General features: G+C 54.8%; 9 protein-coding genes across 9 annotated transcripts; 6 read left to right on the top strand and 3 right to left on the bottom strand.

Annotated features, from left to right (window-relative positions):
* Nucleotides 1-371: 371 nt before the first annotated feature.
* Nucleotides 372-1,838, top strand: LTHEOB_4308 (Dephospho-kinase cab5; the record flags this gene model as incomplete). The annotated part of the gene is made up of 4 exons (XM_035513328.1): nucleotides 372-703; nucleotides 784-1,238; nucleotides 1,549-1,579; nucleotides 1,802-1,838. The coding sequence occupies 4 exons, from the start codon at nucleotides 372-374 to the stop codon at nucleotides 1,836-1,838; spliced, it is 855 nt and encodes a 284-aa protein (XP_035375012.1).
* A 1,959-nt stretch (nucleotides 1,839-3,797) lies between these two features.
* Nucleotides 3,798-5,807, top strand: LTHEOB_4307 (F-box domain-containing protein; the record flags this gene model as incomplete). Its single annotated transcript, XM_035513327.1, has 1 exon — nucleotides 3,798-5,807. The coding sequence occupies one exon, from the start codon at nucleotides 3,798-3,800 to the stop codon at nucleotides 5,805-5,807; it is 2,010 nt and encodes a 669-aa protein (XP_035375011.1).
* A 1,474-nt stretch (nucleotides 5,808-7,281) lies between these two features.
* LTHEOB_4306 (Snare domain-containing protein) lies at nucleotides 7,282-8,493 on the top strand (the record flags this gene model as incomplete). The annotated part of the gene is made up of 3 exons (XM_035513326.1): nucleotides 7,282-7,395; nucleotides 7,520-8,065; nucleotides 8,128-8,493. The coding sequence occupies 3 exons, from the start codon at nucleotides 7,282-7,284 to the stop codon at nucleotides 8,491-8,493; spliced, it is 1,026 nt and encodes a 341-aa protein (XP_035375010.1).
* Nucleotides 8,494-9,210: 717 nt separating this feature from the next.
* On the bottom strand, nucleotides 9,211-12,193 carry LTHEOB_4305 (Rna polymerase ii elongator; the record flags this gene model as incomplete). The annotated part of the gene is made up of 4 exons (XM_035513325.1): nucleotides 9,211-9,360; nucleotides 9,406-9,579; nucleotides 9,622-11,814; nucleotides 12,062-12,193. 4 exons carry the CDS (start codon nucleotides 12,191-12,193, stop codon nucleotides 9,211-9,213), a joined length of 2,649 nt encoding a protein of 882 aa, XP_035375009.1.
* A 359-nt stretch (nucleotides 12,194-12,552) lies between these two features.
* Nucleotides 12,553-12,987, top strand: LTHEOB_4304 (Ubiquitin-related modifier 1; the record flags this gene model as incomplete). Its single annotated transcript, XM_035513324.1, has 3 exons — nucleotides 12,553-12,599; nucleotides 12,648-12,812; nucleotides 12,870-12,987. The coding sequence occupies 3 exons, from the start codon at nucleotides 12,553-12,555 to the stop codon at nucleotides 12,985-12,987; spliced, it is 330 nt and encodes a 109-aa protein (XP_035375008.1).
* A 242-nt stretch (nucleotides 12,988-13,229) lies between these two features.
* LTHEOB_4303 (Piwi domain-containing protein) lies at nucleotides 13,230-14,048 on the bottom strand (the record flags this gene model as incomplete). The annotated part of the gene is made up of 1 exon (XM_035513323.1): nucleotides 13,230-14,048. One exon carries the CDS (start codon nucleotides 14,046-14,048, stop codon nucleotides 13,230-13,232), a length of 819 nt encoding a protein of 272 aa, XP_035375007.1.
* A 2,674-nt stretch (nucleotides 14,049-16,722) lies between these two features.
* Nucleotides 16,723-18,438, top strand: LTHEOB_4302 (Cytochrome family 51; the record flags this gene model as incomplete). The annotated part of the gene is made up of 4 exons (XM_035513322.1): nucleotides 16,723-16,923; nucleotides 16,974-17,171; nucleotides 17,240-18,310; nucleotides 18,370-18,438. The coding sequence occupies 4 exons, from the start codon at nucleotides 16,723-16,725 to the stop codon at nucleotides 18,436-18,438; spliced, it is 1,539 nt and encodes a 512-aa protein (XP_035375006.1).
* Nucleotides 18,439-18,932: 494 nt separating this feature from the next.
* LTHEOB_4301 (Het-domain-containing protein) lies at nucleotides 18,933-19,606 on the top strand (the record flags this gene model as incomplete). Its single annotated transcript, XM_035513321.1, has 2 exons — nucleotides 18,933-19,514; nucleotides 19,586-19,606. The coding sequence occupies 2 exons, from the start codon at nucleotides 18,933-18,935 to the stop codon at nucleotides 19,604-19,606; spliced, it is 603 nt and encodes a 200-aa protein (XP_035375005.1).
* A 2,988-nt stretch (nucleotides 19,607-22,594) lies between these two features.
* On the bottom strand, nucleotides 22,595-23,915 carry LTHEOB_4300 (uncharacterized protein; the record flags this gene model as incomplete). Its single annotated transcript, XM_035513320.1, has 2 exons — nucleotides 22,595-23,619; nucleotides 23,819-23,915. 2 exons carry the CDS (start codon nucleotides 23,913-23,915, stop codon nucleotides 22,595-22,597), a joined length of 1,122 nt encoding a protein of 373 aa, XP_035375004.1.
* Between the last annotated feature and the right edge of the window lie 427 nt (nucleotides 23,916-24,342).

The following is a 24,342-nucleotide window of genomic DNA, read 5'->3' as shown; positions in this document are numbered from 1 at the left end:
GGAATGCCTGGTGACGCGCGGGATGGCATTCCTGCCGTGCCTTGCATGCATGCTTAGCTCTGGAGCTTCGCGAAGCTTGTGCAGCAGCGTCGAGGTGATGGTCGTCGCATTGGGATATTGTAATCGACATGGATGTGCCAGGCAGCAGGCAGGTCGCGCGGGCTGCGCGCGCGATTGGCGTCGGCAGAAAAACCGCGGGAAGGGACGTGGTCGCGACCTCTTGTGAACGCCTTGATGAACATCATCAGGGGATGATTAACCACGAAGCCACGCGGCCTCCCGACACCGATCCCGACACCTCATCAATGCTCCCTTAGACGCCAAATCGCTGTCTCTCTGCACCGCAGCCCGGCCATGACCCCGCGATCCCAATGATGCGCCCCCGTCGCCGCTCCTCCAACATCCGCCTCGCCCTCTATCTCCTCGTGCTCGTTCTGATCGCCGGCTACCTGGTTAATCGTCAGCGGGGCGCGACCAGCAATGAGGACCTGACCTACGAGGAGGACTTGGGCACCTACGCCCACACATCCAAATCTCGCAAGGGCGAGAGGGCCTTCGTCGTCGCCAGTCAGGAGAAGGATGACGTCGCTTGGCTGTACGACTACTTCCCCGACTGGACCAAATACCGCTACATCGTAGACAATCCCAAGGCGGAGCTGCGGGTGCCAATCAATAAAGGGCGAGAATCGATGGTTTATCTCACGTACGTCAAACACCTCACCTGTGGGGCCTCAGCTGTCAATCAAGTCATTGCCCCGCTGACCCTTTCTTCGGCTGCTGTAGCTTCATCATCGACAATTACGACAACCTCCCTGATTACACGCTCTTCCTGCACCCGACGAGATACCAATGGCACAACGACGATCCCGATTACGACGGCTTGATGGTGCTGCGCAACTTCCAGGTGCCTTACCTCGAGCAGGAAGGCTACGTCAATTTGCGCTGCGCTTGGCAGCTCGGCTGCCCAAATGAGATAAAGCCGTACGAGAACGATCCGCGCGAGAAGCAGCAACAAGGACACGCAGGAAACTCGTATTATCACGCGTTCAAGGAGATCTTCGGCGAGGCCCGCGAGGTGCCGCACGAGGTTGGCGTCAGCTGCTGCGCCCAGTTTGCCCTCACGAGGGACAAGATCCGCGAGATTCCGCGCTCAGAATACGTGCGGCTGAGGGAGTGGCTGGCGAAGACACCATTACTCGACTCTATTTCCGGGCGTGTGATGGAGTACTCGTGGCATAGTAAGTTTGGCCAAGTTTTTTTTCTTCTTTTGCGCAAGAATGCTTCAATGCCTGATTGTTGGCACTCCTGTTGTCCTACCCGATCGGGCCTCGATGCGTTCGCCATTGCTATTCGGAACGGCTGCTGCTGGCTGGCTGCTTCCATGGGGCGTTGCTGCATTATTTTATCACGCACGCCTTTGCGCGCGAACTTCCTGTGCAGCTTTTTTCGTATATGTGGTCGGGCAGCAGCAATGGATGCCTTACAAACGGGGCAACTTCGCAGGCTGTTTGCCGTAATGCAGTGTTTCACTAACACGTATACTTACAGTTTTGTTCGGCAAGGAGCCCATTCATTGCCCGTCAGCGCAGGATTGTTACTGCAAAGTCTTCGGGCTATGCGATTTAAGATGTCCGGAAATCGGAATGTGCGACGGGCGCTACGTTCTCCCGCCCTTTTCCTCACTGCCGAATGGCTGGCCGTACGTTGGTTGGGATTCAGGACCCCGAGAGAGAATAGTGGAACCCGGTGTTCCCAGTTGAGCCAATTTATACTAAAGAATGAAAAGTGCTACGTACTACAGTGAGTACAACTCCAAGCCTTGCGGCTGTACCACCTGATGCTTCGGTTGCGGGTAATTTTTGGGACTATCAGTGTCTGCAGTAAGACTCCTGCATGTGCATTACCCCTCACATCTCTCCACAATGGACGGGCCATCGTGAGTCTGGCTTTTCAACTTCAACAGCCGAAGTGCTCGATGGCCAGTTGGGGCGCCTCCCGCTGAGCCACGAGCCGCGCAATGCAGCTGGAAGGGAATTCATCTGTGAAAGAAGCAAGAAGGTCCGGATGCAGGCCTCATGTCTGTTGATTTTTAAGCCTCATAAACCGGGCGTGGGTGCAGGACCCCCTCACAGCCTTGTGAGCCGTTTGACCCACCATCGATGACAACGTGTCCTCGGGGGGGTCTAGCAACTGCGCGTGACAGGAATTGCGCATGATCGTTTTCTGCTAATGTGATACTCTACCCTGGTCTCAGTACCATTGTTTCATTACACAAGGTGTACTATATCCATCACAGCTTACTGAGAGCGATGCGCCATCGGAGGATGCACGCAGTAAGCACGGGGCACACGCTGAAAGAGCCGCATGCATACTCATCAAGACCTTCGCCCCACATGCTCAAGCCTGACACTCTTGCAAGAGGCTGGAGAAAACTAAAGGACCGATGCCACGGCTCATCGGAGTACTGAAGTGGGGGCTTAAGACAAGGCTGAGCAGCTAACCAAGCGTGCGACGCCGCAAGGCTGGTGTTATGACCAATCATTGCCCCGTAGCAGAGCCGCAAGTCTTTGATGCCGCCACCTCCCAACTCTTTCCCCAGCCCACCCTGTTTTGAGGAGAGCATGTGGCCTACCCTCTCAGCCTAGCATTTAGGCTCGAGGCCCAGCCGCATCGTTTGCAAGGCAGAAGAGTCCCTGACATGAGCCGGCATTGGCGGCTCGCGATGATCTTTTGCGCCCTTTTTGCCTGCTACTAGTCGTGCGCGCAGTCCGTTTGCGTCTAATGCGGCTCTTATGCACGGGCTACAGTACGCCTAACACATGTGCATAGTCGATTGAACTAGACCGTCCGAGGTGATGCATCTCGCCATCACAGCCGCACTGCAGACTCCCAGCCGGCTTGGCTGGTCATAATCGACTCAGGGTGTCAGGTTCATATAGTTCAGCCCCTCATTTCACACGCAAGGCTGCACAACCGGACCCGACTCGCGTTACTCAACAGATAGCTCCGACGAAGCAAGGGGTGCCGGTAGGCTCCGCTTCGATCACCGCCGCAGAGCCTCATGCAATTTGGCTCTTAACTACCGCAGTCCGAGGCGCTTCACTTATCGTCGCCTACACGATGGTTCCTGACCAAATCTTCATTTACACCAAAAATACTCGTAGAAGATCTCACAATACATTGTCATTCGTTCCAACATTTCAACTTTACATCAGCAAAACGATCGACAACTTTACGGCTCCCTCAGCGTAACTTTCATATTATAGACTCGGGCGGCTATCTGATTTTACGACGCGTTACGACGTTTCCTACTTTAAAAGCAGTCGCCTTGCTTGATACCTCTTTGGAGTTACAGGATCTCTTCATGACTACTCTCGACCGGTTACCTTACGATATTCTGTTCAATGTCGCCGGCAGACTTTCATACTCGGATGTCATTCATCTCACATTAACGTGTAGACAGCTGTACCAGCTGCGGTACGAAAGCACACTATGTAGACGGATGGTGGAAGTAAGCATTCCTTCGGAAGACGTTCCCCTCTTTGTCCACGCGGCCCCTCCCGTCAGATCGTACTGACCTAGATCTACAGGATCACGCGCCTTTTACTCAGGAAGCAAAGTTTGCCGCGAAAGAAAAAATCACCTATCGCGACGCCCTAGAGCGCATATATTCGCGAAGAGGCTCTTTTGCGACTGCCACTCCTAGCTCAGCGTGCGTCATCGACTACGGATCATCTATCATTTACAGGCAAAATGTCCTGTGCTATATGTCGCATGGCGTCATACGCGTGCGCTCCATGCTCGACCCGTCCGAGGATTTTAAAGTGAATACGGCGCCGATGGCCAAAGTGCTGTCAGCCACTCAGTTTGGTACACCAGACATCGAGCCTGAGATCAGCCTGCTGCACTACAGCGATTATGTGGTCTCGTTTCATTTCGACTACTCCGAAACGGACCTCTGTGCCGACTGGCGTACGGATGGGCACTGGCTGATCGTCATCGAGTTGCGCAAATTCGACCCCATGACCCGAGCAGGCGTCAGGTTCATCAGGCTGCTAGAAGGGGCCAGCAAACTGTTCGTTAGAAACACAGCCAACTATCTCTTCTACGGCACTCACACGGGGTTGGGCGCACATGGGCACCATGAGTGGAAGATTCACGCCCAATCGTTAAACAAAGACGCTCCGTTGCCGCCCAACATACCTGCTCTTCAGCTGGACGAGCTGGTCGGCTCTGACCTCGGATCGACAGTAGCCTTCGAGATCCATGACGGGCACTTCTACGCCGTGTCCAACCAAACTTCGTTCGTCGTGGAAGAAGTAGATTGGACGTCCTTCTATCACTGTATCCGCTTCCCCCTGCACCGACCGGTCAAGGAGGAAGTGCAGATCAACACGCGTGTGTATCGTAGGCAGCACGCCGAGGGCCCCATCAACGATTCCTGGACCGACCTTGGGCTGCAGGTCGACGAGAAGACGAATAGGCTGCAGATCGTCGAGGCTCGTCGCGAATGGCGCAACGGCGGCAGCAAGCAGGAACGCACGTTCTACACGCGCGAGATCACCTTCCCCCCTAGACCTTCAGCTCGAAGGCGACAGACCGGTGAGCAAGGGGCGGTCGCCGTGGCGGGTGCTGCTGGAGCTGGTGGTGGCGATGTCCAGCTGCAGTCAGCCTCACCGACTTTGCCATCGCCCGCCTCCCCCGACGCCACCGATCTTGAAGAGCCTGAGGACAACACCAATGTACCTATCGACACTGCTCCTCCCCTCCCTCTCGAAGACATCCTCGTTCAGACCCTTGGCTCGGGCAACAATCCGCACTGGGCGCCGTCCGAAGAGCGGCTGCCGCGTGCTTATCATCCAGAACGCAAGCACGACGAGCAGCTCCTAGCCACCGGCTGTGGACGTCCCTCGCAAGCCTTCATCCTCGCCCGCACTAAGCACCGTGCATACAACCTGTCCTGCTCTGCCTTCCTTGACCTTGTCGAGGACGACGCCTGCTGCCCGGCTGTTGCTGCTGTCGGCGGTACACCCTGTCTGCGCCTGCGAATCGGCGCCCGTAAGAGGCAGCCGTTCCTGCCGCTCGGCGTCTGCGATGGCGTGGCCGAAGGTGGGAAGGGGAAGGACAGGGTGACGGCGAGGGACGCGGTAAGAATGCAACAGCTGCAGCAGCAGCAGGAACAGCATCAGCATCAGCAGCTCCCACCGTACGAAGACCGCTTCCTTTACCCGCCCATCAGGTTGTGGCCGCCGGCTGGCGAGGCTGCCAGCAGTGGCACTAGCAAAGGTGAGGATGACAAGGCGACCGGCAGGAAATACGACTGTACGAAGAAGCTGCACGACATCCTCAACGCGCCGCTGACTCCGCCTCAGCCCACCAAGCCCGTGTCGCCTTCGTCACCACTGACGACCATGACGACGGCGTTGTCGCTCGGCGCCAGCACCTACACGCCGCCGCCGCCGCCGACTGAGATTGTGGGCGTGGCTGACGAGCGGAGTCTCATTTTCTTGCGGCGACCCAAGTATGGCAGCGGTGAGCGCAGCGGGCCCATCGTGCTGGTGAGCTTTGATCGCGGCATTGCGGCGGACGAGTTGGCGTACGATGTCGGGGTGAAGTCGGACGAGGTGATAGCGGCGGTGACGAGGAAGGATAGCGGGGTCTCGATGGGCGACTTCCCGGTCGATGCTGCGTCGGAAAAGTCGGTTACGGAAGGGAAGGAATGTGAGAAACCGATGTTATGGAAGAAAGATGAGTGCTGGGATAACAAATGCGCGTGTGTGAGAAGGACGGCCTGTGGAGCTGCTTGATGACGAGGTGAAGATTGACGAGACAGGCAGAAACAAGAAAAAAGAAACGTGTTTATCATCCTGTTGTCTTTGGATTCGGGCGCACTGCAATACCATGGCTTATTAGGCATTGATATAGTTAGTTAGGATTCCGGCCTCATGCTTGAGTCGAAGCTAAAAGCAAGTCTTTTTACTTCAACCAGGAAGTGCTACCCCAGAATTTTCCGGTTCGCGGAGGTCCTTCCGGATAGTCTCACGCTCACTGTTCTATGCCTCGGAAGTTCGTCTGCCATAAGCCAGCCTGAGCAACCTTTGTCACGTGAAATCCACTCTCTGGTGAAACCATGGAATATGTTGTTCGGAGGTGGCCGAAATGCAGAGTTTGCTTGGGACGAGCAGCCGGGCCGGAGCGACGTGCCGTGTTTCGGATGGCTTGTGTGTGTTTCATCAGTGCGATGCGTTCCTGGCTTGTTTCGATGCATGGAAGTCTGCGATTGCGGGGAAAAAGAGACCATGGCAATTTCCAGAAAGTGACTCGTCGCCAATGGCCGGGGATAAGGGATCAAGACATGTCACAAAGTGATTCGATGCCGAGACCTCCTGTGTATCATTGGGTTGGCAGCGTTCACACACCGTTCATCCTTCACGGCGTGATTCTGAGGGAGCGGTCAGGATAGATTTCGCCGGACCTCTTCACCGACCATTTGGCCCTGGCGAGCTAACGATGCGTTGCCTGGTAACCGCGCGGGTAGGGCGGCGGACTAACCGTGAAGCGCCGTTGCACCATGTTTTTTGAGAAAAATTGATCTCGTCGAGCAGGACCCTTGGGCGCGCGAATGATCGAATTAAGCTTAAGGCGGCCCACCGGTGCCTGGCGGTGACTTCATTCTCGCTTCCACCAACCTCGGCCGTCGCCCGTGCGCCTCAAGGTCGATATTTGCGGTGCTGCGCCAGCTTTCCGCGTGTCAATGTCTGGAGCGGATGCTGTGCTGAGGCGTGTGTGGAGGGGACGATTGCGGCAATGAGCGGGTGCATCGGAGTGGCTGTGACCGAGGAACATTGCCATGCAGGTCAGTGGTCGACAGCTCCCCGTGTAGTCGAGCCTTGTTGCCTGGCCACTTAACTGTGGCCGCTGACTGGCCACCTGGCTGCCCAAGCGTCGGGGCTTGAGAAATTAACCTCCACACCCGCCCGCACCAGGCCTCTGCTTTCCTCCGTTCTCTTCAACAACTCCATCGCGCCCGCTTCGCTGTGAGCTCTGTCCGTCTTCGCAAATTCCCCGACTCCCGAGACGTTCCGCTACGCTTTTCGCCTCGCCGCAATTGACCGGCCCGATCGCCGCTGCCGCGCCTGCGCCCCCTTACTGCGTGTTCTCGAAGCCTAGGCACAGTCAGCGCTCCGCATAACGTCATCCGCACTCTTCCGCGAGCCTAAGCTGCCCGCTTCTCCGGCCGGAAACCGACTGCCCACTTTCTCCCCGCAACACCAGAGCATCATGTCTTACGGACAATACGGCGGTAATCCCTACGGTAACGACGGCTACGGCGAGTCCAACCCGTATGGCACCACCAGCGCTGGCTACGGCGCCTCTAATCCCTACGGCGGCCAGGTTCGTATCACGTCACCAACAAGTCGCCAGGCGACACGCCGTTGATTGAATTACAACGGCTTGTCCACCAGCAGACTATTCATCAGAGCTGTCTAACTTCGCGCTTTTTTTGCAACACCCACAGACTGCGCCCCCGCTAGAGCACCATGAGTCGTCCAACTACTCGCAAGACCCGAACTACATGGAGATGGGCAACCTGAATGCCCCGCCGCAAGCCGCCCCGCGCGTCCTTGCTTTGGACGAGTTTTTGGCCCGCGTCGACGGCTGCAAGGGCCGTATCCGTCAGCTCACCTCGCAGGTTGGCGAGATCGCAGCCGTCCACCAGCGCCTCCTCTCCGACACTGCCGAAGCCAATGCCCACCACCAGCTCGAGCACTTGTCCACTCAGACCTCGCTCTTGAACGCTCAGATCAAGGACGAGATCAAATTCCTCGAGACAGATGCTGCGCGCAGCGGTGGCAACTCTACCAAGGATAGTCAGGTCCGGAACCTAAAGAACAGCTTCAAAGCCGAGCTTGAGGGCTATCAGGAGTTGGAGAAGAAGTTCCGTGACAAGTACCGGGAGAATATTGGACGCCAAATGAGGATTGTGAACCCCGAGCTCACCGAAGAGCAAATCAAAGAAGCTGTGGACAGCGCAGACGGCCCCCAGCAGATCTTCGCGGATGCTGTAAGTTTCCATGACGACTTAGAAAAAAAGTTTTGTTGTGCTAATAATTGTTTTCTCAATAGATGAAGACGAACCGCGCTCAGCATGCCAACAGTGTCCTCGGCTCCGTTCGCGCGCGTCACAATGATATCCAGCGGATCGAGAAGACAATGAGTGAGCTTGCAGAACTGTTCATACAATTGAACGAGCAGGTCGTCCTCCAGGAACCCCAAGTGGAACAGACCGAGCAGAGGACCGAAGAGGTCCTCAAGGACGGCCAAGCGGCCCATGTCGAGCTTGATAAGGGTATCGAGCACATCAAGCGCCGTAACCGCCTGCGCCGCTGGACTCTCTTCGTCTTCATCATCATCATTTGCATCATCGCACTCGTACTCGGCCTGTACTTCGGTCTCGGAAAGAAGGACAACAACAACAATAACAACGCATAAAAGAATGAATCGTATCGATTGATACTAGATACTTGTACTTGGGGAAATTTACCTTGGAGAGGATCGGCATTTGGCCTGTCACAAAACTCACTATGGCTAAAGCAAATGTTCAGACGCTTGGCCGATCAAACAAATACGACGAGATGCCGTTTGGGGTAAAGAGATGGATAATGGCCCAATAGGACGGGCTGGGGTATGTTGGATGTAATACTTATTCCTACCCTCTTTTTATGAGCCGACGAAAAGTCACAATGACATGAGGAGGGACTGGGGATCAACCGGATGGTGGTTGGGGACGCGGGATGACTCTTGACATGAGACAACGGATTGGGAGGGTTGGGTTTGACACGTCTCGTTCTGGCCATCTTGCAGCGCTTTCATGCATCCACCTTTGGAGGGTGGTTGTGAAGAAGCATTAGGTTGGTGCAGCGTCGGTTTCTTTGCTTCTGCTCATTAACGAATTCTCTATTAGTACATACTACTAATAATGCACGCTCTGCTATACATAATTGACTTCGGGTTTCTGGTCTACTGAAGACAAGGCATCATCGAAGAAGCCGCGGATTGTTTTGTCTATCACCAATCTTAATTCACGAGATGACATTCCTAACTCCATTTTTTCGTTTCGTTTCTCTATCAAATGGCCAAAAATACACACGACGTCAACGTTAGCCCCGGGACGGACCACTCCAAACTCTAACCATGGTTCAACCATCCTTAGATCCTCACCCCATAGACCCTGGCGCTCCCATCATCACTGCCCACCGCCAACTCCAACTCAACACCCTCCTCACCACCATCAACACCAACCGGCCTCCACGCCAATGCGTTGACAACATCACTCGGCGCCACCGCCCGATCCAGCACCTGCATCCGGCTCGCATCCTCCTCCCCGCGTCCCTCGCCGACGACGTCACCGAAGTCCGCCACAAAGTGTCCGACCAGCAGCTCGCCCTTCTCCGTGCCGAAAGCCAGGACGACGCGCCCATCGCCGACGATGTCCGGATGGAAGGCGACGGCCGTGACGGGGCCGGGCGAGGGGAGCGTGGTGAGGTGGGTGATGGTAGGCTTCTTCTCGTCCTCGGTCTGAGACGACGACGACGAGGGATCCAGGCGCCAGAGTTTGACCTTGGAGTCGCGGCCTGCGGTGGCGAAGACGCGGGATGATGGCGATGATGACGGCGATGCGGCGGGCGCCCAGGAGCCGCCGAGCAGCATGCGGGAGTGCGCTTTTTCTTGGGCGTGGAGGAGGGTGTAGCGGGGCTGCTGCTCGCCGCTTGCTGATGAGGGTGTCTCTTGCTCGCGCCCCCAGATGCCGAAGACGCGGTCGCGGCCGACGCTGAGGAGGTACTCATCTCCCTTGCTACCAGGGATAGAAGAAGGCCCGCTGAACGACAGCCCCGTCACCGTCAAGCTGTGCAGCCGCATGCTCGGCGCGCGCTCTTCGCCGGCGGTGAACGACACCTGCCGCCACCCGCGCGTCTCGTACAGGCGGATCACCGCGTGCTCGACCGACGTAGCGCGGCACGCCGTCGCGACGACGTCGCCCGCGCTCGCCGCCGCCGCCACGGCGCTAATCTCGTAGCCGTGCCCGTACAGCTTCTCCGCCTCGGGCCACAGCAGGTGCCGCGACAGGTGGTCTTCGGTCGGCGGGTGCGTGAGGGTCACAGCTTTGCGCGCGGTCGTCTCGCCGGCTGTGACGTCGTTGGCCGGGGCGGAGGTGTCGGGTTCGGCAGCCTCGTCGTTGGTCTCGATGGCTTTGTTGGAGAGGCCGAGGACGGGGATGTTGGCGGCGTCGGGGAGCTTGACGCCGCCGCCCGCGCTGGCAGCGCCATTGGTTGTTGCTGCGGTGTTGATGCCGCAGTGCTGGGAGAGGAGCTCGGCGACGGCGGAGGGCTGGTCGAAGACGCGGAGGAGCTTCTCGTCGGCGCCCGAGACGAAGTGGAGGGGGCTGGAGAGCGGCGCGAGGCAGTTCAGGTCGTAGCCGTGGATTTGCGGGCGCGAGAACTCGTGCCAGGAGGAGGTTTGGCTGCTGCTGCTGTCACCATCATCGCGCTTCCACTGCGCGAACTGCCGCGTCGTCTGGTCGGCGCTCGTCGTCAGGAGGTACGAGCCGTCGCGCGCCCACTTGACGTCCCTAACGGCGCGGACGTGGCCCGTCACGGCAACGCGCTGGGTCCAGCGGTCGTCATCGTCGTCGATCTTCTTCTCGTCTCCGGCATCCTGCGAGGAGGACGAGTAGCCTCTCGTCCACAACCGCCATCCTCCCGTCCGCCCGAGCGAGACGACGGACCGCCCGTCCGGCGCCCACAACCCGACCCAGAAGCCGCCGACACTACCCGTCGCCGTCGTCGCGCCCTTCGTCGCGCTGATCTCGCCCAGCCGCGTCACGCTGACCCAGACGCCGGACGTGGGATCGGCTTCCCACACGGCGATGGAACTGTCGGCGGAGGTGGTGAGGAGCTGGAGCTTGCTGCTGGTGCCCTCTCCCTCTGCGGAAGCTGCTTCCTGCGTCCGCCATTGCGCAGAGTAGATCCAGTCCTCGTGCCCGACCAGCAGCGCCTCGAACGTGATCGAGTATGGCGCGCCGTCCGCGTCGGCGATGCGGTGCGCCTTGTTGTGCAGGCTGCGCCCGAGCACGCTGCCCGCCAGCGCCGGGTTCGTCTCTTCCACCATGGCGGCCGTCGCGGCGGGCAGCGCTTCGCCGGCGTGGACGCGCCAGAGCCGCGTGTACCGGTCCTGGCTGGCAGACGCGAGGAGGAGGTCGGACGTCGACGGCTCGAGGGCGAAGGTCAGGGAGCGGATCCAGTCTTCGTGGCCTTTGAGGGTGGCGGCGAGCGTGAAGGTGGGGGAGGAGGTCTGCTGTTGGACGTAGATTTGGATGTGGTTCTTTGTGCCGGCGGCGGCGAGGATGAGGGTGGATGGGGAGAGGTGGGCGAGGGTCACGGAGAGGGGGAAGTAGGCGGTCTTGGGCTCCTGTTTGAGGTCGATGGTTTGAAGTAGCTCGGCATTTATGGAGCCGTCGTCCTTGCGTTCCAGCTTCCAGCTTCTGATGGTGGCATCGGCGGCACCGGTGACGAAGATATCTGAGTCGGGGAGGACGGCAATGGTGTTGATGGATGCGGTATGCGCTGTCAGCACTGCCTTCTCCTGGAACCCGGTGGGGGAAGAAGCATCGCTGGCCCATATTCTGATAGTGTTGTCGGCAGCTCCGCTCAAAATTATCTTCTCCTGTGACTTCGACGAGGGGAAGAACTTGACGACGTTGACGGTGTTTGTGTGACCTGAAAGTGCGGCATAGCTTCCGCGATATGTAGGATCCTTTTCCAGATGTTAGAGTGGATATTGGGAAAAGTAGAAGGCAAATCAAAGAGAATTAGTGGAAGAAATGCCCAAGATACTTGATTCATATAGCAGAATACGAGAGGGAAGGTTGTAATAGTGGAGGAAACGCGATGACTTATGTGAGCAATGCGGCCACCACATGAAGAGACGATGAGGAACGGCCATCGAAGAGATACGAAGACGCAAAGACATGTGCAAGAAATTGAGTAAAAATGAAGCTTACCAGGGGATCCCATAGAGCGATGTTGTTTCCGGCGCCATAAGCGAGCAAACCGGAGCCGTGCTGGTCCCAGTCGGCGGCGTTGGGCTGCCTGTTGCCGCCGGCAGCAATGAAGTTGGTAGCCACCTGCACCATCTCGCCAACCGTGCCAGTCTATATCGATACGAAACCTGGCAAGTGTCTCCTTGGTCCGGGCTCTAGTGGATTCAGGAAGCGATCATGTGAGCGGACGAGTTGCTTCGGCGGAGATGGTGAAGGTCAACACCACAGAATTCTTTGCGGAGCTGGTCGCGCTAGCCGCTCGCGTAAATTTTCCCCGCGGCGAGGCTGCCTAATGATCCGCCACGACATCATCGCAACCATCGCCAGCCAACAGAGAGCGACAATCGTTTTTCAACCGCACTGCTCCTGCACTCTCGCCTGGCTTGGAGCGCCACGAACGGAAGCCTTGAAATTCGTTGCCGCTGCAGAACAGTCGGCCAGCCACCTGCACCATGGCGACGAGCAATGACGGCGTCGTGCCCATCACGGTTGAGTTCACGTGCGTACAAGTATATTCAAGCACCTGCAGCAGCTGACCGAGTGTTAGTGGTGGCTTGGAAATGCTATTCTCCAACCAGCGCAAACATGAGATCGCTCTACCCGCCAAGGACGAGAACGGCGAAGCAGCGAATGTAGCGTTCCTTGTCAGGTACCTCTGCAACAACACAATGAAGGATCCCAGGAAGGATTTATTCGTTCTAGACGACACTGTGTAAGTGGTAGCTACCGGCCTATATCCATTTCGCATACGCTTGCTAATCCACTGAAGCCGGCCCGGCATCCTGGTGCTCATCAACGAGGCAGACTGGGAGCTCGAGGGCGAGGACCAATACGAAGTGCAAAAGGGTGACAACATCTTATTTGTCTCTACTTTGCATGGCGGTTGAACTTTGAATAAGAAATCCATAATGATATCTGGCTTGCTTCGAGCTGTCCAGTAATCAGCTTTTCTAAACATCTCTATAGGCGCTACTCGGAATCCTGATTGAGTCAGAACTTTGAAACCATCCGTGTTCCGCCAGTTTTTGCAAATGCCGCAAGCCTTTTCAGTAACACCGTTCCCATGAGTACAGAATGAAGGAAAGACCCAGAAGATAATAGGAAACCACATCCAATGCCAATTCCCTCTTCACATGACCTCATCACCAAAGTCGAGCTCCATGTCGCTATTGTCGCCTCCATCATCGTTGCTGTCCTTCGAGCCCGAGCAAGAGGAGGCCAACAGGTCCATGGAAGCAGCCAGGTCATTCATCGCCTTGTCTTGTACAGGACGGCTCCCCACCCTGTACGCAAGCCACTCCTCTTTCTTGGCCTTCAGAGATCCCTCAAAGTGGCGAAGGTGGGTTTTCAGCTCACGGATCTCTCGGTTCTTGAGTGCCTCGATGTGGTGCTCGGTCATTCCGTCCTTGATAAAGAACTTCTCGCGCGGAGGGATAACTCCGTCGCCGAGCTCAATGAGGCGGGCCCTGAGCTCGTCGATGGTGCGAGTCTTCTCCTCGACAAGGTCGCGGACGCGCTTCTTCATCGCGTTTTCGCGGGCGACGTGGTCGAAGTCGATGCTCTTGACGTTCTTGCGGACTGCGTCGTTCATGATGTCGCGTGCGAGGTTGTAGGCGTTCTCGTGCTCGATGGCATGGTAGATGACCTTGCGAACGGTCTTGATGGCAAGTTCGCGGTGCTGCCTCTTGGACAGAGGAGCCGGCGTATCCTTGCCCTTCTTCTTCTTCTTGTTGCCCTTGGTCTTGTTCTTGGGCATCCCAGTCTTGCACAGCTGCTGCGTTTTCATGTAGACGGCCTCGCGGGCCAGGACAGCGGTGCGGATGCCGTTGCCGCACTGGATAGCGGCGGTCAATGCATCCACAGTGGCGTCATATGTGCGTGGCTTGTCCTGGGCCGGGCTGGGCGAGAGCGGGCTGGGCGGGGCTTGACTGGGCTGGTTGGAGTTCATGGTGGAGGAAATGGAAGATTGAGTTTGTATTGCCTGGCAGTATGTCAGTCATGCATATCGAAGGAAATTAGACATTCACGTCCGGACGATAGCTTCATGTCCCCCAATATGTTGCCATTCAGAGGATATAAGACATATGCGTCCGGATGATAGCTTCATATGCTCACGTATGTTGCTTTTCGGACTTACTTTTAGAGAATTCGGACGAGCAAGTTGCAAGGTGGATGAAGAAGTTGGGAGGTTGTAGAGGTTGGTGCTGGGGCGCTGGAAGATATACTTGCGCCAAGACATATGAATAGTGAATAGAACAATAGTTCGGCGGGTGGTCGGGGCAGCGAGGCTGCTGTTATTGTCTGCCTGCTTCCATCACCTGGAATCAGCACAGCCATAGCTGCATTAACACCTCAACCGGTGCGCGCTTCACTTCCATTCCTTCGACTAAACCTGCATTCGACCAATGATATTGCTCTACTGCCACAGCGAAGAGCAAACACGGAGAATAGAGGCTATTGTATCTGTCTTTGATGTTCCCGTCCGCTTCAAAATCAACAGTCCACTCATGTTCGCTGCTTCGCTGATTGGTGAGTGTACACAATGCTTTGATGGATCGCCCGTGGCTTTTCGCATGATGCGCGTAGATGAGAAATTATAACTTGTTGGGGTATAGTTCCTAAGTGTCATATAAACTTGGAAATAAATGCTCAATCGGTGAATGCGGCGGGGTGAGAGTGGTAGTGATATACCACCGCGTTAAGCTAAACCTAATTTGGAACATTAGCCGTAGGCAGCGAAGTATACCTGCCGAACTGCTCTCACCATCATCAAACTGACCACCGCTTTGCACCTGAAAATCATTGGGAATGCGTAACGAATGCACAGAATGATGCATAAGCTATCTGTGGGGCAGTATAAAATATATACGCGCTAGTAGCTAACAAACAGCAAACAACAAACGAAGAGAGGCGAATATCATGGAATCCACTTAATACTTCCTCGTTGTGTAACATTGAAAAGGCTGTGCAATAAATTCCAAGCTATACCATGTACCCTCCATCACCATGAGATGGATGACTCAATTTAGACGCCGACTCAGCCTGCCTCTACGTTGGCGGCAATGCAGTGTTAGCTTCTTTCCGTGACCGGGCCTTCAGGAGTCATTTCGAGAGCTGCTGTGAGAGCACCCTCCCCATCCCATGAATGCTCCCTCGTCGAGATCTCCAGCTAAGCCTTATATGTAACTTAAATAAGCCACTTCTCTCTCTGCCGCTCGGTCTACTTCCTAGCATCTCCGTCTCGCCACCGCCACGAGCGAGCTCGTCTATCATCTTCACTTGACCAACGAGACATATCTGTAGTCAATCTTCGCACGAACCCAATTGTCGCAACTCTTTCACGCTGCTCAACGCTGAGACAATTTTCCAGAAAGCATTAAATAAAGGAGAATATCCACATCTGTAAGACATGAGTTGGCTGCTGTCGGGCTTGGAGCTTCATAGCTGGTAAGATGTGCCATTTTCTACCTGCGTGTAATACCAATAGTCAGCGATCGGATTTGGACCTCGACAGAGCAAAGATCTGTCATGGCACAGCGGGTGCCACTGGTTGGACCCGTGTGCTGATGGAAAGTTCTAGAATGCATGGAACTTCAAGGTGTCGATCATGAATGACGAGGCAAATGAGACTGAATGTAGTAAATGACAGCTCAGGGCAGATGGTGGGGAAACGAAGCGGGTAAAATGCACCAATCAGATACAATAACGCCAATATGACCAGGTGCCGCAAATCCTAACACCTCTCGTTGCAGTACCAGGCGAACGAGCACTGGCGGTGTGCAGGGCACTTTGCAGCGAAATTGTGGGCTTCACTCATGGGCATATCGTAGGGAAGCCTTGTGGGATGAAGCTTCAGTGGCAGCTAAAATCGAAATGCAGGCGTAGGGATATATGCAGCCAATCGTAGCGTAAATAGAGGACGGATTCAAAAATCGAGTTCCCTAGGACACGCCGTGAAGCAGGAATAATGAAAGAGATGGAGTTGAAGCGCAGATAGCGATAGCGGCGCCGGGCTCCGCGGTTTCCCTGCTACCCGCGAAACCGCAGTCACAACCGCCGAATTGCTTCGTTGTTTCCAACAACCACTGGCCTGTAACGATCTGAATCGGACCACAAATGAGCTGATGACGCGCTTGCTTGCATCGGGAGCAGCGGGATGGCTTGGATGGCGCTGGCTTGGGCCCAGGGGCACAGTCCACTGCAGCCGCAGGATTGTGGGTCCCCACAATCTCGTATTTACTAAGCCAACCAGAACCGGTTCTGTACGAGGGTAGTTTCTGAGGTAACACTCCCCATTTCCCATCGGGTATATTGATTCACGTAGAGCTTGCTCCGCATGCTCGCTCGGACGAATCAACTGCAAGATTATGCTCTACGTTTATTGTTCTCTATTGATGTTTTGTTCCACCCGTCCGCGTCATTACCCCTAGCTGTTGCCCCATACAGCAACAGCCGCAGCCAATCCTTCGACTATCTTAGCAAGAGCTTTTGGACAGCGCAGAGTGCACAACGGAACAGATGGATTCCGAAACCCATTCCATCGTACGACGGACTAATTCTCCGGCCATTACTAAAGCAAACTTCCCCCGCTACTTTCAACCTCACCAAAGGCACTTTCCACCATGGAAGACGTTAAGCCGCTCCACATCGTTGGCTACGCAGTCGCGGCTTTATTTGCCGCTGTTCTGCTCAATGTCGCACGTCAAATATTCTTCCGCAAGACGAATGAGCCGCCAGTGGTTTTCCACTGGTTTCCATTCATTGGCAGCACCGTCACTTATGGCATGAACCCTTTGAAATTCTTCCAAGACTGTAGAGAAAAGGTAGGACGCTCACCAAGGCTGTATAAGGAAGCAGACTGACAGTCACATAGTACGGAGATGTCTTCACGTTCATCCTCCTTGGACAAAAGACGACGGTTTACCTCGGCATCGATGGCAACGAATTCATTCTCAACGGCAAGCTCAAGGATGTCAACGCAGAGGAGGTCTACGGTCCCATCACCACCCCAGTCTTCGGTTCCGACGTCGTCTACGACTGTCCCAACTCCAAACTCATGGAGCAGAAGAAGGTACCCTCCATCCGCTTCTCTCCCACCCTCAAGCATCCGCTTACCACTGACGCCCCCTCCACCCACAGTTCGTCAAATTCGGCCTAACCCAAGAAGCGCTGGAATCCTACGTCCCGCTCATCGAAGAAGAAGTCCTGCAGTACATCAAGACGTCCGGCCGCTTCAAGGGCTTATCCGGCACGATCGACATCCCCGCCGCCATGGCCGAAATCACCATCTTCACCGCCAGCCGCGCGCTGCAAGGCGAAGAAGTCCGCAAGAAGCTGACGGCCGACTTCGCGGACCTCTACCACGACCTCGACCTCGGCTTTTCTCCGCTCAACGCCCTCATGCCCTGGCTGCCCATCCCCAGCAACCGCAAGCGCGACGCCGCGCGCGAGAAGATGCGCGAGGTCTACACCGAGATCATCAAGGAGAGGAGGAGGACCGGCAGCAGCCGGGGGGAAGGGGGAGAGGCGACGCACGACATGATCACCAACCTCATGCGGTCGAGCTACAAGAGCGGCGTGCCCGTCCCGGACAAGGAGATCGCGCACATGATGATCACGCTGCTCATGGCCGGGCAGCACTCGTCGTCGTCGGCCAGCTCGTGGATCATGCTGCGTCTCGCCTCCGAACCGAAGGTCGTCGAGGAGTTGTTCGCGGAGCAAGTCAGCGCGCTCGGGGCGGACCTGCCGCCGCTAAGGTACAGAGACCTCGAAAGGCTGCCGCTGCACCAGAACGTCATCAAGGAGACGCTGCGCGTGCACTCGTCCATCCACTCGATTATGCGCAAGGTCAAGAACCCGCTGCAGATCCCTGGCACGCAGGTCATCGTGCCGGACTCGCACGTGCTGCTCGCGTCGCCGGTTATGACGGCGATGAGCGAGCAGTACTTTCCCAATGCGGCGACGTGGGATCCGCATCGTTGGGATGACCGGAAGGAGGATGAGGAGAGCGAGGATATGGTTGATTATGGGTATGGGGCGGTGTCGAAGGGCACGAAGAGCCCGTATTTGCCGTTCGGCGCGGGCCGCCATCGCTGTATCGGCGAGAAGTTTGCGTATCTGAATCTGGGCGTTATTGTGGCGACGTTGGTGAGGGAGTTTAAGTTTAGCAACCCGAAGGATAGGGAGGGCGTGCCGGCGACGGATTATGCGGTAAGTGATATGCGGAATCTCTGTGCTGTTGCGGTTTACGATGCTGATTTTGGTCGCAGTCCATGTTTTCGCGCCCCATGCAGCCGGCTATGGTTTGCTGGGAGAGACGCTTCCCTGAGAGGGAGTAGAGAAGCAGCGCCGCATCGCGCGATGAGGTGTGTGCCCGACGATCGCCGGGTGGGCGCCCAAGTTGAACATTCGTGCGGTCTGTAGATGCACAATATACTATAATGGAGATGACATTACTTCTTCTTGCTCGTGCAAGGTGGCGTCTCGAATTGGTGTATTGAGGTGGTCCATATCTTCAGGTGATGGTGTTTTATGCGTAGCAATCCGATATAAGGGAAGAATATGATAATTTTTGAATCTGGATGTGAATCTTGGTTTTCTCATTGTTTGGGATTCCTCTCGAGTCAATATTTGGAGAGAGAGGAATTGAGGTATTGTCGTACAAGGTAGGTGTGCGCCGGCGTCTATTGGTTCTGTTTGATTCCGTTTGTAAGCCACTGTCCGGGGGCTGCAGGGTCACATTGAATTTCCCCTGAATGTCAGCTCGACAAGATACCCCGCGCATGCTGGATCCCTTACGATCTGACCCCAAATTCTCAACAATCAGCAAGCGATGCCTTCTCAAGACGACTCCCCTCCGAAGTGCCAGCTGTGCGAAGTCTGCTCCACCATCGACTTCAAGAGCATCGCCCACCCAACACGCCTCTGCACCAAAACACGTGACAAAGAGCCCTCCGCATCCCGAATCCCGCTGGGCACCGCTTCCGACATCTGCGAGCGCAGCGACCGTTGTGCGTTCTGCAACCTCGTCTGGCGACGGCTGCGGAGCTCTTATGGCTCGGACGCGAACCTCGACGGCCGATGCGATCTCTACAACAAGGACCTGTGCATCTCAGCCTTCCCCGGACGCGGTGACGGCGACATCCCAGATCTCCAGAACCTGCAGCAGGGTCTTCACGCTCATATAGGGATGGCTACTGTCCAGTTCTCTCCTGAGGAGTATTTCATCGGACCAGTCCTGCCATGGCAGAGGAGTGGCTTTTCAGAACAGGGCGTCCGCCAGATCATGCACCTGCAGGTAGCTCCCAGAACGCCCAATCAGAGCACCCAGCCGGATGAGAGTGGCGCAGAAGAGAGTTCGGTGGAAGATATACTGAAGTCTGTGCGGGTGCGGAGGGCTGCTCCTGAAGTGGACGTGAGCTTGCTCTCGAGTTGGTTGCGGCGGTGCGAAAGCATCCACCGAGACAATTGCTCGCAGATTCCCAGCACTCGCCACGAGCACGCTAGAGTTATGCCCGCATTCGTGATTGATGTCAAGGGCTGTTGCGTTGTTGAAACCCCCTCTGACTGCCGCTATGTGGCATTGAGTTATGTCTGGGGCACGGCGAAAACACTCAAACACGTGAAGGACAACTCCGACGCTCTTCAAGTTCAGGGATCTCTTAGTACCCTGGAGGTACCAGGAACAATCCGCGATTCCATTAGGCTCGTGCATGGAATTGGCGAGCGGTACCTTTGGGTGGATGCGCTCTGCATCGTTCAGGACGACATAAGAATGCAACAGACGCAAATTGCTCAAATGCATGAGATATATGCAGGAGCTGTGCTTACCATCATCGCCGCCTTCGGCAATAATGCAGACAGTGGCCTACCTGGGGTTTATCCAAACAACCGCGCACAAGCCCAAGAGCTCATCTCGCTTCCAGAATGCGACTTAGCAATCATTCTTTTCGATAACGAAACTGACGACGGCGGTAGTAAGATTGCCAGGTCGATGTGGATCCAGAGAGCTTGGACGATGCAGGAGATGTTTTTTTCGCGAAGATGCCTCATATTCACCGACAACCATGTATACTGGCGGTGCAGAGCGGCGATATGGCTGGAAGGGATATCACTCGAACACCTGCCAGTCACAGACCTGGGAATCTTGCCCGCAAACGCGGATTTCCAGTTGCCAACCCAGCCACTACGGCCCCAAGAATACTTTAATCTCTACGAGAGTCTGGTGCGCCATTACGGGCGGAGGCGGCTGTCGTACTCCTCGGATCTCATTAATGCTTTCTCTGGGTTTACCTCAGCGTTGTCAACGGTGCAAAAGGATTCATTCTTCTGGGGTCATCCGTGCACGCAATTTTCCCGGTCGCTCGGATGGAGTTTTAGGTTATACCACACCAGAAACCACGCCCGCACAAACATCGTGCTTCGGGATGGGTCCGTCAGAGAGATTCCATTTCCTTCTTGGAGCTGGGCAGCGTGGGAAGGCAAAACTAATCTGCCATGGATTAGCTTCAAGGCTTATCCAGCGTATAGGTTATCCAGCCAAATAATTTCAGAAGTGTTCAAGCCAATAACGAAATTCTGGTTATCGAATGAGTATGATGAACTGGTTCGGATTGAAGAGCACGGGAGCGGCGTTCCTCAATCGGAGGAGGATCATGCGCAGCAACTTTTGTGGCAAGGTGCTGAACGAGAGAACCCACCGAATGGCTTGGAGCATCAAGACCGACAACCACGAGAGCCCGGCCGTCTCTATTTCTGGTCCAGTGTTGCGACCTTTTCATGTCGGGACGTCTGCTGCGAGATACCCAAGGTTGCGAACCTCTGCGAGCATGATCAATCGCCGTTCGTTGTCTGTGCATGCAGACGCGCTGAAAGGGATGCCACTCTCAAGAGGGGGCTTTACCCCCACAAAGTAATAGAGGGCAAAGTAATGGAGAACAGAGTAATGGATGGATATAGAAATTATGATCTTGTCGTTGTCGGCAGGGTTACAAGGAGCGGTGGATCACCCAAGCTATTGGTCATTCCTGTCGAATGGAAAAATGGCGTGGCATACCGGCTTGGGTCAAATCTGGTTGAACCAGATTTGGTTGCTGAAGAGCAATGGGTTGCGCTCAAGCATCGAGAGTGGAAATTTGTTACTTTGGGCTGAAGTTGACGGTAACATGTTCTGTACAGGAAGTCTCAAGAGGAGACTCGGATGCTTGGTTAAGCTAAATGCAAGAAAAGCGAAAGGAAATGAAAAGGATAAAATATTTTGCAACCCGCTACGTGTTTTATCAGACTTGATGCGGTTGAAATTAACACCTCCAGCGATTGGTTACAAAATGATATTACTGCCATCTGTGGGAAGGAATCATTTGACGGCTGTCGTAGGTGTTATTGGTGCAACAACACGAAGGGGAAGACTGGTATAAGTAATCATACGCTGATGGGTTTCGGAGCAGAATTGTTTGCACTCATTCCTCCCAAGGGTTAGTTGAGAGAGAGTGTGTGAGACTGACTAATTACACAAATCATCACATACGCGAAGCTCCTTTCAATACCTACCGAACATCTTCGACTTCAAACAGATTGCGTACTTGAGCACTGCGAGTAATGACGCTTGTCAAGGTTTCCTAATTAAGTAAATGCTAACAATAGTGGAAGTAAACCATGAACGGGAGTAGCGCCGGGCCTGAAAGCATTTTTGCCTAATTCAAATCTTCCTGCGAGATAAATCTGTCGACTGTTCGGCCCAGATCGTGACTATGAGAACGAATTTTAGAGCCTCGCGAGCTTTCAGCTGCAACAATGTACCTGTACGAGGTCGGGTCTAAAGCAACCGCCTAAGTAGTCTTAGTATCCGACAAGGCGGTTTAGAGGTTTTCTTACCTGGAGTTCTCTGTCTTCGTTCTGATAGTTGCTGAGCCGCTGGTCAAGATCACGATATCTCCCCCGGAGATTCCAAAAGTACTGGCCATCAAACTTCACCAAGACGTACGCGCCATGCATCCCAAGAGTGAGCTGACTGATCGAGTACCAATTTACGGCCAGGATTGACGAAAGTGTGCGGCATTGAGCGGCTTCCTCAGAAATGTGCCACAAACAACATCGTTCGAACCGGGCGAAATACGTATAGTCAGGTCCAAAAGAAAAGTAGAGGAGCCGCCCGTACGTCTGGGATTCAATGGCCGCCCAGAGATTTGGGTAGTAAGTGTGCTGATTCGCTATTGACCCGTCTGTGGTATAGTCAGATCCAAATGACATAGCGCATCCCGTGCGAAACCGTCACGAATCAATAACATACCGGCTTTATAAAACATAATAGGGTTGATTCGACAAACAGCTATCCAATGATCGTGAGGACCCAGTGCAAGCATCTCTATGCTGCTGAGGTCAATGACATTGAGGTGAAGTTCCTGTTCCACTTTGGACGATAAGTCCCTTTCCACATTATTGAAGATTAGCCCCTACTACTACATGAGGAGAAGAGATGGAACCAAAGGCTCAAGCTTACATTACCGGATTGCCTTTCCCTTTCAAGAATGCGTTCCCTCTGCCGCACACCGAAAAGGAAAAGCTCGGTTCCGATGTGCTTTCTTGCGATGGGAGCTGGACGGGAAAGACGGGTGTAGGCTGCGGTTCTCCTTGTTGCAATGTGCTCTGGATGGGATAGTAGCCGTATGTAGGCTCATAAGTCCACAAATACTGCTGTTGTCTTTCTAAGTTGTGTGCGACTTGCATTGAGCTCATCATTCTGGTAGCTTCCTCGAGTTGCTGCTCCAAGCGTGCAACCCGTTGCTGGTAAAGCTTCTCCATGTCGGCTTTCATCAATTCTCTTTCTGCTTCGATCTTTTGCAACCGAGCATCCTGCTCCTTCCTTAATTCTTCCATCTGTACGGCAGTGGCGTAGTCTTTTTCGGTGAGCGCCTTTCTCTTCTGCTCCTGCATCTCTTCGATTATCCTTCGCGTTTTTGCTCTCTCTTGTATCAACTCCTCGCTGATTGCTTGGCCTGCGTCTGTGTCGACCAAGTCTTTCTTCTCCACCACCATCTCTTGTTGGAGCTTGGTTGTTACGCGCCCCGGTCGCTCCACAAATTTCTTGATGACGGCTCTCGCCGAGGTTGTATCGTTCTGATATCTTGCCGCGGTGCTTCCGTCTCTTATCATGGCGCCCCAGAACTCAGGCGTCTCTTTGAGCTCAGTCTCACGTGCCACGCCAGTCGCGACATCGACCTTGTCCCACATGGAAGTGACCAGAATCACCTTCTTCAGAGCGTCGCGGCCGCACAACTTGTAGAACATGTGAAGGTTCCGCCTGGCCGACCCTTGCATGCGAACACCTGTTATGGGATGCACGTATATGAGTCCGCTGAGCTTAACGTGTTCCCGACCGTATGAGCGCGTCAACCAGGCGGCAATTTCTCGAAGAACATCGGTATCGGTATGGTCGGCATCGTCAAAGCCCGGCGTATCGATAAGATAGACTGTGTGTGTGGGGCTGTAGTCGAAGGGAAACGATTCAACCACGCGTGTGCCTGGTGGCATGGCATGTTAGCTGCACTGTCGCATTTTCCACTATGTTTTGTTAGTCTCCTACATGATTTGAGCGTGTGCCCCACTGTCACTCTGCCTCCGCAGCAGTTCCTGATGAAGGTGCTTTTTCCCGACCCAGTCATCCCCATAACAGCAATGAAGACGTCGGTTTCTCTGGCTGAATATTAGCGCAATGCTCACCCATAGCGTATCGATCTTTTACGAGCCTTGGCGTCCGCCCTTCCCTACTCCAGGAGGCATTGCTCGCCGTAGCTGATTGAGATCTGGCGGATTTCATGGCGCTGCAGGTAGGATCAGAAATGTAAAAGGTCAGCTGAGTTTGAGGATTTTATTATCAAATCTCACTTTCAAAGCCTTCGCTTAGGTTTGCTGTGAAGTGATATTTGGACTGGAGGAATCGTGCTCTATTAATCACAGAGGCTGATCATGAAGGCCTGCAGGATTATTCGTGCGTGCATGTTTTCTCAGCCTTGCGCAGTGAGCGGGGTTGATGGTGGAAGCCTAGACCTGATATCTCTAGCCATGATTGGCTGAGGCAGCGCGCTGTTGCCCGACCGCAATGCTCAATCCATGGTTGGCTTGACACGTCACAGAATGCGCGATATGATGTGGCTCAGTTATGCAGCTTACAAGCACAAGGCTGATCAAGAATAAGGGCAAGGCTTGCGGCTCCTCGTAGAAAGTTTGACTTTTTCTACATAGCT

The sequence above is a fragment of the Lasiodiplodia theobromae genome (genome assembly GCF_012971845.1).
Source record: "Lasiodiplodia theobromae strain AM2As chromosome Unknown scaffold_11, whole genome shotgun sequence".
Lineage (NCBI taxonomy): Eukaryota > Fungi > Ascomycota > Dothideomycetes > Botryosphaeriales > Botryosphaeriaceae > Lasiodiplodia > Lasiodiplodia theobromae.
The sequence above is the reverse complement of the archived record's forward strand: the minus strand, read 5'-3'. Positions and strand labels throughout refer to the sequence as shown.